Genomic DNA, 12802 nt, shown 5'->3' on the forward strand with positions numbered 1-12802 from the left:
TTTTCAATGGAAGCAAAATTTTGGTGCAGTGTAATCATTTTGGGTGATTGTTGGCGATCATAAAAGTTGAAATAATTCAGGTTTGACCATGCTGTTGCATCTCTGCAGCTGGAAACTGCAAATAATGAGGAAATCCCTCGACTAGCTACGCTTCTGCCTTTTACTCTGGGTTTGCTGATCAGAAACGGCTTATTTCAACGCCGGCCTAACAATAGCTAATCCAATTTAACATGGTTAGTTATATGAAACTGGCTGTGCTTGCGGTTGTTTCCTAATTTGTTTGTTGACTAGCTTTAGACCTGTTTGTTCTAAAAGTTTCGTTCGTTGCAAATAGTATTTGTAACGTAGACATTAATAGTGCTTATGGGTTTAACGACGCGGGCTGCAAACTTCTTAGGCAGACTCGCAAAGTTATCTATCTGCAGGTTGCATTTTACGAACTTTTGGAACACTTCCAAGCAACAGGCTTAGCAACTTTCTGCTGCAATTATTTTGAAAAACCGCTGCTATTTATTCACTGACACGGCCACAACGCTTAAAATTCCAAAGTGGTTCAGCAGGCAAATAAAAACTGATTATAACAATGACGCCAACGTCATTTTCCTTTGGGAGAGAATAAACTTCTCAGGGAACATTATCAGCTCAATTTTGAATTCATCCTTTGCCACCATAGCAAGCTTTGTAAAAAAGTTTCCACTCTTTCCGTTGGTCTATTCCAAGAATTTTTGAATTAGTTGAATGTAAAAGGAATGAAAAGTGCTATTTTCTGTGTGGACGACCCTTTTCCAAGTACACTACTTTCAAGAAGGGAAATTTTGCAATTTATTTTTCCATTTAAATGGTGTTTACTTTACTTTAGCCACTTTTGCCAGTGATGCAATTATTTTTTTATTTTCAAATTAATTGGTCCAGGAAGATAAATAAGTTACTTTCACATACATACACTTAGAGAACAAGACTTTATACTTACCTATAAAAAACAGAAGCTACAGATAGTAAAATATACTGTAAATTAAATAATAAAGAAGGTAGATTCTAATACTTTAAGCCAAAACCCAAAAAACAAAACTTATTATTTACAAAATACCCACTTTAGAGCGACAATGACTACAGCTCTAGTTTGTGTGAGCTATTTTTGTGAGCAAATGATATTAAACGTGATTTTGAAGCTCGTAAATTCAGCGGTATGAGCAGAAGGTCAACTCAACTTATAAAGTTGCACAAACCGACGTTGCAGGAATAAGTGAATCTTCATAAAAAAAGTGTTTCAATTTAATTAATTCATTTTTTATAATTAAAACTTTCATCGCTTCAACGTTTTTTGAATGTAAAAATGAGATTATTTGCACCATTATTGACTCCAAATGTGTAATCTTTGGATCGGCAAAGAGCACACGACACGATTTTTTCCATTCATCCTTTCTCCAGCCCCTTTTCCGGAATTGCAAAATAAAAACGACGTGAATTGGAAATCAGATGTAAAAGAGTCAATTTTTTTCGAGAGTAATTTCGAATTAAATCGCTACATTTGCCAAAAAAGTTCCGTATAGAATAAAGCTCATCCATGCAAAGCATCTGAAGGAAATTTGCATTTTTATGAGAAACTCCAAAGTGCACTAAACACATAAGCATTGAACTTTTTACTGGCATTTCCTGTGTTCCCGCAAAAACAATAGAGATACCGATCAAAAGTGAATGGTCGATAAAAAAAAACACTCCGCTCTGTAACAAGCCCAATTTGTAAAAAATACCTACAGGTAACTCGTTTCAGGCAGTCTTGTTCCAATGGCTCAAAGAAAAGAGATAGATTGAAAGCAGCTGGCTCATGTAAAACTGAAAAATATGTATCGAAGCAACTTTGCAATTGGGTTTGCAGCTTTATGCAAAATATGTCTGCTTTCCAGACAGCCAACTGAAAGTTAAGTTATAAGTTGAGCTTCTAATGAGATCCAATCTCTATTCGCCAGCGAAAAGTTCGAAATGCAATTTTGTCCGTCGATATAAAATGACTACACAAAATTTCCATTTTTATTATTTCAGCATGTTCAACGTAAGTTTCCTTATTATTAGTTTCCAACTCAATATCACCCATCGGGCGCCTAATTGAAAAGCAAACATTCATCCTTGAAAGACACACATTAACATCACATACAAAAAAAACCGTAGGAAATGAAAAGGAGGATAAGCAAGATAAAGTAGGATTTATTAGGGCTTAGTGAGGTGAAAAGACAAAACGAACCGCAGATATCTTTAGACGCCGTAAATCTAATGGTCTACAAATGAGGCAATTAGACAAATGCGTAAGGAAGAACAGAAGGAAATTGTGAGCAAGATGAATCGAAAAATGTGCCTAGAATTTATGAAATACTTTAAACTTTATTAAAAAGCCCTAGTAGACACATTATTAACTAAATCGCCTCCACTCCTATAGATAAAAAAATACATTAAGTACAATATTTGACGGTAAATATACACGCAATGAAGAAGTTTTCAAATGGAAATGACTGTCGATTGAAAATACTGCAAAGTAAAAATGGACTGATCAATAATTCTAAACGATGGCAACAACTGAGACAGAAACTAAACACTTAGAAGAAGATTAACGTAAGCGAAATCAGAAACTAAACTTGGAAAGTTTGCAGGGAATAGAAGGAAAGAAAAGCCTGAAATTATTTAGGGTGATTCATGTTTAATCTTGATAACTTCGAAAATGAATAGACCATGTTAGAATAATGCCAATGTAATTTGTATTAAAATTCGGCATACAAATACTGCTATTTTGTGGGCTGCTAATTGTGAACAAACTGATAAAAATCAATCAAAACTTGAATAAAAAAAGTAATTTCAATGCAACCGCTTCACCGGGCTATTCACTTTTCTGTATCTTGTTATTTCATCGCATTTTATCTTGTTTTTCAGATATTTAGCCAAATTCAGAGCAATGTGGACACAAAAAATACATTAACCGATACAGCAAGCTATCGAAAGTGTTTCTTGCGAAGGACCAGTGACTTGACCGCCACGCTCGCCCGATCTGAATCCTTGGGATAGTTTTGTCTGGGGACCAATCGTGTATGAAACGAAAGGATTTAAAACGGCTGTGACAAAATAAAAAATAATAAAGTTTTAATAACAGGCGGTAAATACACTAGTTTATCCATGCCAAAAATTATTGTACCTAATTTTTGTATTATTGATGAAAGTTTGTAGTAAAAGTGTTTGTGATTATATAATTGTTTAAAATTTTTATATTTTTTTCTTGGCACGAAAAACACTTGTTACAAAATCCTGCAGAAAGGTCAATTGACACAAAATATTGGGTTCCATCGCTTCGTCTAATGTTTAATTAAATTTACGTGACTACTTTGTCCCAAATTTCATTTAATAACTCAGAAATAAAATAAAATCTGAAAAAATAACAAAAGACAAAAACGTTTCCAAATGAATCAGTGAATAGCGCTGTAGAGCCGTTTTATTGAAATAATTTTTGTTGTTCAAGTTTTGATACAAACTGAAGGGAAGTGACCCACAAAATACCGTCCCAAAGGTTCAAAAATTATGAAAAAAAAAAGTTTTTTCAGTGCTATGTATCCCCGAATAACAATGCGATTGAGGGAATTTTTGTATCATGCAGGGACATTACCTTAACCTGTTATATTGATTACCGAAGTTATCGAGATTATAACCGTTTCATCCCGTATAACGATGGCGAGAACTTTGATTGATTGAATGTACAGGTTTACGTGTACCTAGAAATAGCTCAAAAAATGTGAAAGCGTAAGTTGCCACACAAACTAATGAAAAATGCTGAACGGTAAAGTAATGAAACTCCCGTCAAGTAGTTATTTTATCACTATAATCGTGTTTAAATGTAGTTTCTGTCGGAAAAAATTAAAACAGGACATTCTCAAAAATAATTTTTGAAAAGTTAAAGAATGTGAACACCTAAGATTTCTACGCATGTAGATCTTTCGAAATTCAAATTTGCTTCTACATATGAAACAGATTGTGATCTTAAAAATATCTTGAGATATTTCCTTGCCAATCTAGAAAAATCGACTAAAATATGGAGAGCACCAGCCCTCAAACGAAATTTACCTGGGCAATCTGATTTTCCGCCATTAATCACAAGTATTTTGCTTCGAAATGCTGGTAGAATTCAGTCAATGCACAAACCAACCCCCAGTCAGCACAGTTCAAAAATCACATGGCACAACAACTAGCTCATCGTCTAGCAAGAGCGGTAGTTAAACGTGAACGAGAAAAATACAAGTGTTGATTTTCGACATATTGGCACGTGCATTCGAATAAGGGGGTGTTTTGACTGGCACACAAGGGTAGTTGGGGACTATACGTGATCTCCAGCTAAACTAAAAGCGGGACTCGGCTGGAGTGTGTTGGTCGGTCGACGAAGCAAAACAGAGAGCCGAACGGCATTCTATAGAGCGATCCAGGCCGTTGGGAGATCTGGATTTGGCACTTGGTCTTGTTCCAGAACCAGAAAAAAAATTAAAAGAACATTGTCATCAGCTGTTCATATCGATTAGTCGTCAATATGTGATGTCTCTGTACTGAAACTTCCTATGTCGGGGCTTCTAAGAACGATAGACGAATGAAAATTGAATCTGTTTAGCTTCTAAGTAAGCTTTAAGCGAAAAATATTCGCATCAACTACCAACCGATTTAAGTAATTCAGAAGGGAAGGCAAAACATTCGCAAAACTTTTGTAAGAAAAACAAGACCAAGCCAAGACCAAGCCAAGACCAATCTCGATCATGACTAATACTTTCAGAAAAGGGCTTCAAACGACAAACGCAAATATCACTCTGTATTTGTCGAATTGATTTTTACCTTTGGATCAAGTTCAGAAGGACTAAATGTGGGGTTTTTGGAAACAAATCATTTAGCAAATGTTTTTTTGAGGCATTTTTTATTTACTCTCACTACTCCTGCATCTTTTGGTATTCCACTTTCCCACATTTTAATTTCAATTCATTTGGACTCTTATCCGTATTCTGACCAAGCTTTAATGCGCATTTTTGCTTCGATTTTGACAATATGACTCGCAAATGCTGAAAGGGCAGGATTTCGTGTGCATTTTGCGAAACTTATTTGCTGTTTAATAAGTGGATTATTTTGCGAAATAATTGAAAACGGTTGCAACAATCAGCTGATTACCACCGATTGAATTGCACCTCTTGCGAGTGTTGCCCATCGTTAATGGCAATGTTTCAAGACTTTCAAATTTCCAAAGTTTCAAAGAAACGCGCAGTCTTTTCCAAACGTACGTGACAAACATCCAAATGGCAGGCAATCAGCTCAAAAGTAATTGTGATAAAATAGCCGCATTAAGTTCTAAGCTCGCTAACAGTTTACCAAATGGATGTTTCTAATATTAGAAAACAGTGAAATATTAATTGGAGCAAAATTGGTCGCAATTACTGCTTAATTTGTAATGGTCAATTTGCCTTCACTTGTAGCTTTACTTAATTTTTATCGCACATTATTTCTCCACGTTGGTTGATGATGATGTCGGTTTACAGACTGATTTAACTGTAAATCTGACCCAAATTCCCAAATAGTAAAACGCCAAATTCAATGAATTCCCTTCAAATCTTTAATGCAAATAACGCAAATATTCGTAAAACAACTTTAAAGAAATTAAATCCAAGAGCATAATCCTGATACAATCAAACACCCACGTGGAAAGCTTTTTAAAAGAGAAACAGGGAATAGTAAAACCTCCTAGACATTCTAGGAAGAAACTGAATTGGGTCTGAAATCAGTGAAACTCTCGAGAACTTTGCGTCAAAGGACTGATATGGAAATGTTACATAAAAGTCTCCTTTCCACGATTAGAAGTTGCTATCGCTTGCAGATATTCTCTACGCCTTTATATCCATGCTCAAACCCTCCTTGGATCTTATCCAAGCAGTGCACACTAAACTATGAAAGAAAACCCGTTTTGTTTATGGAGAAACTGGTAAGTAAAACGCATCAATGTCTGGTTAACATTTGCTCAACTTCAAGAAACTTTTGATACTGTGGGATGGTAAGTGGCGTGGCTTGTTGCTGCGAGTTTTCCCCAACTTCTCAAGAATTGACGTATAAATAACTTTAACAGTATACATGTTCAGAAGTTTGCCATTTGTGGTTTGGTAATTGATAATTTGACTAATCTACAGGCGTATATTTCAAATCAAATTAAGCAAATTAAACTTCATGAACATGAAATATTCAATTAAATAATTTGGTGGAAAAACAGCTGGGAAATCATATGGAAATCAATAAAACAATCAAACGAGTTAACGACACCGCTACAAGTGCATGCGGTTTGGGCTTCTGTAGCCACAACAGGAAATTAAAAATTAAAACTAAAGACGAACTTCGTCCACAACGTCATTTAATGAACAATAAAACCGGTGATTGAATTTCCTGGCACCCTGATTCAATTACCAGCAGTGCCGAAGGGGTTGTAAAAGCCACTTTAAAGATCCGTGGGAAGGACCCATCATAATTAATAATGTGTTAAATGTATGAAAGAATGAAAATCGTAAAATGCTTGAAAAAGTTAAGGAAAAAAATTGCTGAATAAACTACAGCGTTTATGATCAGTGTAAAGACGATAACATGGAAAATTTTTAGCGATAAGGAGAAGAAAGCGCAATATTAAGCTGCAATTTAATTTGAACTACACCTTATTAAAACCGTGCGTCACACTAAGGAAGTTTTCCAATTCCTCGTTAGAGCATTCTGTTGAAGTAAAGCTGCATTAAAAGTTTTCTTTTTCCGTTTAACTTCTGTACAAACATCCATCTCTAGTTCGCGTTCTAGGAAAATAATTAGTCAAATTACAAAAATGTTTGAGTTTGGCGTTACACGAATACTTGCTTGCACTTCCGCCTGCAAAACTTATTCAAACTGTGACTGTGAAAGTTATACTGTTGTTTCGAATAAAGAAGGCCCTTTAATTAATGTGCCTCAAACAGTTCGGGAGTTTTACCCATTTAAATTGAATCCTAATTATTGTACTATGAAGATTTTGATTTGTTTGGAACATTAAATCAAGAGTGTTTGTTGCCTGTGCTGATACCCGAAAAAATGTTAGTAGTTATAATATTTAATTATACCCGGGCAAAATTGCGACCGTCATTCAAATGCAAAGTCCTGCTTTCAGCAGTAATGCGGTAGCAAAGATGCGCATCAGGTCAGCACTCCGATAACCTCAGGCTTGTAAAATATATCATAACAAAATCCGCATTGCTTATCAAGATCCCCCAATTCAAGTTTTCATGTATATGGCACATAAACAGCAGGGCGTCCAATGGCCTTAGGAAAAAAAAACGGGGAGTTTATAAAGGTTGCTGAAATCCTGAAGGAATAAACAGTTGCGATGGATAAAAGCGACGGCGCATAGCTAGGTTTTCCCTGATCGATTTCGGAATGGTTTGGGGCCTTAGTTACGCAATTAGGCCGGAAATTGGCGGAAAATGCTACGTATATGCGGTTCATTAAAAAAAAAAACATATTGAGACGTTGATTAGGTCTAATCGTCGATAATCTAACCAATCCGACTCTCAAACAGCGAGTTTTGCTCTCAATCTTCGAAAGTCAATTCAATTCAAAGCTCAATGTGGTTTAGCTAACAATCGACAGTTTAACCAAATGGCCAGTAACTGATCAAAGCTTCGCATTAAAAAATGTAATCACATTCTAATGTTTTTTCATCAAGCGCACCATCTGAGAAAACGAGGAATCAACTAAAAAATACTTATTTTGTGGACATTTCGGAATACACAAGCAGCGTTTCATATGGCAGGAGACTTTATTAAGAATTACTTTCTTTTGGGCCTTTTCGCAAAGACGCAATCTCCTGTAATATAACATGAAAAATTCCCCTCGCTGCTGTTTTTTTTCAGTATATAATATGAGCCTGAGTTCTCCTTACTACGTTTCTTTGTTTAGCGTCTTTTATTAAAGTCAGACTCCTTTTTCCAGTTAGTTTTTCAAACTTTTAGGTAGTAGAAGAACTAGAACTTGCCAAATATACCAAAAGATTGAGAGATTCAATGCCTTCACTGAGGTTTTTTCTAAATTTATTAGTAAGCAATAAAAATTAAAATAGATTTCCATATATGTACATACACAGGCATTTGGAAAATTGTGCCACATACTTTAACATACTAAAACGGACACTTTTGCGGATGAAAGTATGAACTAGAAAATAGTTTTCGTAAAAAAATGTTCCAAAAAAAACAGTGGAATCCAATTTATCCTAGAGGGACGCTTTCAGACTCGGGAAAAAACTGAAGAAGCATTCCTAAAATGATGTTTGGTACAGAAAAGTGCGAAATTTAAGGCCCTATCCCGCAACTCAACCTGTTTTCCAAATATGAGCCAAAATTGCATTTTCAGCTAACACTAGAAATTCCTAGGTTAATGTTCTATCCCGCAAAATGCACCTAATCTTTGCAGCTCAACCGTTAGCTAAATATGCTCCAAATACTAAAAGCATTTCTCAACATCCGCATTAACTTCCATTTTTTGTGTTTTGCATAGAAACTAAAAAAAAATCTTTAAATGATGTTTGGTATGAAAACGTGCGCAACTTAAGGAAATATCCCGGAATCGCAAGGAAAAGCTTTTCAGCTCAACCGGTTCTCTAATTATGAGCCAAAAGTTAAGAAAGGTTTTCAATCAGCATTTTCTTCAAAAGTTAACAAATTTTTAAAAATATGTGTTAAAAAAGAGCGCATTTTAAAGCTCTATCTGCAAAGGGCAGCGGAAGCTTTGCAGCGCAACCGGTTCTGTAAATATGAGCCAAAGACTAAGAGCGGTTCTCAACATCCACAATCATTTAAAACTCATTTTGCATGAAAACTAAAAACATTTCTCAAATGATGTTTGGCATAGTGTTATACTTGTTTTTATGTCTGCTTACAATGTTCTACAGAGTGTTTTAAATAATGTGTTTTCGGACAAATAAATATTATTATTATAGAAAAATGAGCAAGTGAATGCAATATTCTGCAACGGCAGCTAAAGCTTTGCAGCTCAACCGGTTCTCTAAAAATGAGCCAAAGACTAAGAGCGTTTCTCAAGTCCGCATTAATTTTGAATTTATTTACAGCGGCTATTGCCATACCATCATTTCGTCTGCGTTCGTTTTTTTGTCAGTTTTGAGCAAAAGATAGTCAAATATAGCAAATCCCGAAGGAACCGTTTTCAAAAAAAGCACAGTTAAAACGTTAAAAGTTTAATATTTTAAAATGCGATCCGATTTTCCTATTCGAATCAATTTGTAAATCCAACTTAACAAATAACCCATGAATAAAAACTACTTTTGCCTCTTAAAAAAATTACCAGCTGATTTATTGCAATTTTTATCAATTGAATGCACTGTATATCAGATATCAAGCTGAAAAAAAAAGCTTTTAAGAATTTTTGATTGAGAGTATGACTTTCAATCAATATCGCAGTTCGCAGAYAGCCGTTTTAATAATATTTCTTAAAAATGTATGCCATAAGACACTTTCCTTMTAGCACTTTCTGAATTTGCCCCTTGAGGGTGTGACTGCATTAATAGCTTCAAAAACAAAAATGACCAAATAGAAGCAGGAATAAAATTAAAACTGGAAGCGGAAAAGACGGCAGTTGCACGTTCTTATTGCTACTTCCATGAGAAACATCCTGCGAAAAGCTGCTGGACTTTTAATCAGATATGAACTTGCAGGCTGTAGAGATGATAAACCATGTTTTTGCAAAAAAATGTATGTTAACCCGGGCAACGAGAAGTAATGTAAAAGCAAATAAAACCACACCAACAGACATTACATGGCTTTTATTGGTCCATTTCCTCTCTTTTATATTTTTCTTGTTTACAGCTAATGGTTTCCTAAAATAACCACCGTCCATTACAGAGTTTTTAACCAGTACGTTGAAATTCAAATAAACAGCACCCCTTTGGCGTTGTTTTGTCTAAGATGGGCTACGGTATTAAGGTGTGATATATGAGCCGCAAATACGTGTAAACATTAATATGCTGGATGTATGCATAGTCATAAATTAGTTGGAAGTCGGAATCCAGAAGTTCACTAAATACGTATTCGTTTTCCAATTAAAAGCGACTCAAATCCGTAAGATTTATGAAAACGCAGGAAATTGCCTGCGTCCAAAAGTGCCATATATTTCCAGGATTCGTGAAATATTACTTCAACCTTATTTACCTATATTCTTTCCATGCCATTTGGAAATCACCGATCTGGGTCATTGGAACGAAGGAAGGCTCTTGAAAGGCGCGAATGCGAAAAATAATTTATTTGCACCATCAAACATTTGCTTAGCATTAAGACGCTAAACATTGGCATGCATTTTAGGAGCTACGGGTATTAGAATTATCAATCAGAAGACCGAAAAACTGGAATGTTATATTAATAGGCACATTGTAGAACCATATAAAGGCCTGTAATTCCTATTCATTCATGTGGCTGTCATGCAGTGTTATAACACTCATTTTACAAACAGCAACTTACTAACGATGATTGATTGGCCCCTCTATTGTGTTACCGATAAATAAAGCAACTTCGACGAACTGACTGGATGTTATTTGCCGTTCGATATATTCCATCATCGCTTCATTATTGTGATTATGCAAAATTATCCAGTCAGTAGCACAACGGGCGACAGTCCAATATCGGAAAAGTGCAGAAATTAAAATTTTAAAAGTAAATTACTGAGACAGACAGGAAGTTCCAATAAAGTGCCTCCTTTGGGCAGCAGACGAGCAGCTGCTAAGATCGATAAGCCCAAATAAAACCCTTTTGTTTGAAAAAGGTAAGTCCTCGTTGAAATGGCCCTACAACTTTAAACCACTTTGGCCTTTAGAGAAGGAACGGCTTTTATACCTGGCTCGAAAGTACATTCAGCTTAGATCTAGCAGAGCAGAGTTTAAGAATGAAGAATGTAGAGAAAGAGCACAAAAAAACACTGAACGAATTATTTTTTCCTAAAAATTATGACTAGAATAAGAAGGGTGGACATGGAAGAAGTTCATAAAATAGCAACTGTAAATGGAATTAAATTACATCTGTTCCGTTTGCCCGGAGAAAAACATCGACACTCTGAATGAAACAGTATGAATCTCGTTTTCAATTAAACCACGAATCATGACGGACCACAATGCGAAGCGAGAAAAATTTGCAGACTATTAATGAATAAAGCCGGTGTTAATTGCAAGCAGACTATGATAAATGGAATTTGCAGATGCAACAACATTAAGTTACAAATCAGCCTATTTATCAAATTACGGAACAGCTTTGCGCACTTTACATTTTACTTTGCTGGAAGTAATCACATTTCACTGGCAATCCTAAAGTCCATGGTGTGATAATACTGCTGCTTATTAGTGTGCAATTAAAAACAGATTACTCACCTTTAAAGGCCGTCTAATCGTTACTGTTTCTATCGTGGTAGCCGTAGCCATATCTGGAAAAACAAATACCCGATTACGAATTGAATAAACTCTGCTTTGTTTTATATTTTCTTGCATTAATCAGACTTCGTTAACGTGATGAAGTGGCAATGTTTTACTTGGAGTTAACATTTTCTTGTGGCTATACAGGGGAACGCTTAATTAGGCAGGTGAATTTATGAGCTTCAACGGAATAAATTCTATCACCACTCACCAGCAATTTAGCATTATTTTTGATTTAATTTCAATTTAACTTATACATTGATCTGTCTTCTTGATCTTTGATAAATTTCAACCCTTACTGAACCTATTGTACTCTTTTTCTCCACATTGTACTTGCACGTTTTTTTTTAAGTCGAAGAGAAATGTGTGAAAGAAGCATACATTTTTAGTGCACCTAATTCGTCTTTGGTACTCGGAACAAAATCCGAGGAATTTTTATATTGAATGAAATGAATGAACCTGCTGTCGCAGACTACCTACGAGTTTCACCTTGAATCATTGGACTTAATACTTGGACTCTGGCACTAATCTTCAGATCAAATGAAGGCACTGATATGAAAAATCTAAAATTGCACAAAATCTTTAGTTTGAATGTAAACTGATGTTCAATTGCGCGAATTTACTATTTGTATTTTTTACATTAATTTTCACAGATTTACTTTGAATTTATTAAATATTTTAGCTAGTCAACTAGAGCCTAATGTTTCCTCATAGTGGTGTTTATTTTCTAGTTCTTTCCATTTAACTTTCGACTTTTGTCATTGTTCAAAAGCAAAAACATGAAACTCAATGTTGTTTGAAAAATGTAATGTTTAGAAAAAAGATCCGTATTACAATAATTAGTGTACTGTATTTGGTCCGCTCGAAACGAGCAAAAATAAATGTAAGGAAGACTGCTCGATTTGTTATTATTGAAGTGATAATTTGACTTGATAAATTAGAACTGAAGGCAAGCAGGAAGAAAAACCACTTAAAAGAGGTTATACATACAGTAAGTACCTATACAAAAAAGCAGTTAAGTTGTCATTTCATTAATAAAACTGTCGAATGTAAAAGACTTGTAGAATTGTATGTTTTGTGTGTTGTAGTTTCTTTTTCTTTGTTGATCCTGAGATAATTTTCTTCTTTACCCTGGACATTTTTGAATAGTTATTTTTTGTGCCTGTAGCGGTTTTGCACGTTTTTTATGTTCTACACCCTATCGAAGTCAATTGCTCATCTCATAAACATACAGTTTCATGGCTTTAATTTAAAAAAACTGATTTTGGATTTTCATGTTCTTGGCCTTTGATGTTTTATTTTGTTAATCGAGAGATCAACGACGAAGTT

General features: G+C 35.0%; 1 protein-coding gene across 2 annotated transcripts in view; it reads right to left on the bottom strand.

Annotated features, from left to right (window-relative positions):
• Positions 1 to 12802, bottom strand: part of LOC109535161 (transmembrane protein 47) — a 30579-nt gene that overhangs the window by 16631 nt on the left and 1146 nt on the right. Inside the window, exon 2 of one of the 2 annotated variants that reach the window (XM_019901017.2) lies at positions 11432 to 11484. In XM_019901017.2, coding sequence (XP_019756576.1) covers positions 11432 to 11482 — 51 coding nt within the window. In that variant the 5' untranslated portion in view covers positions 11483 to 11484. Of the gene's footprint in view, positions 1 to 4098; positions 4380 to 11431; positions 11485 to 12802 lie in introns of those variants that run through there. The other variant, XM_019901018.2, reaches the window with a different exon arrangement.

Source organism: Dendroctonus ponderosae, unplaced genomic scaffold (genome assembly GCF_020466585.1).
Source record: "Dendroctonus ponderosae isolate FM_Combo_2020 unplaced genomic scaffold, Dpon_F_20191213v2 Dpon_F_20191213_5, whole genome shotgun sequence".
Lineage (NCBI taxonomy): Eukaryota > Metazoa > Arthropoda > Insecta > Coleoptera > Curculionidae > Dendroctonus > Dendroctonus ponderosae.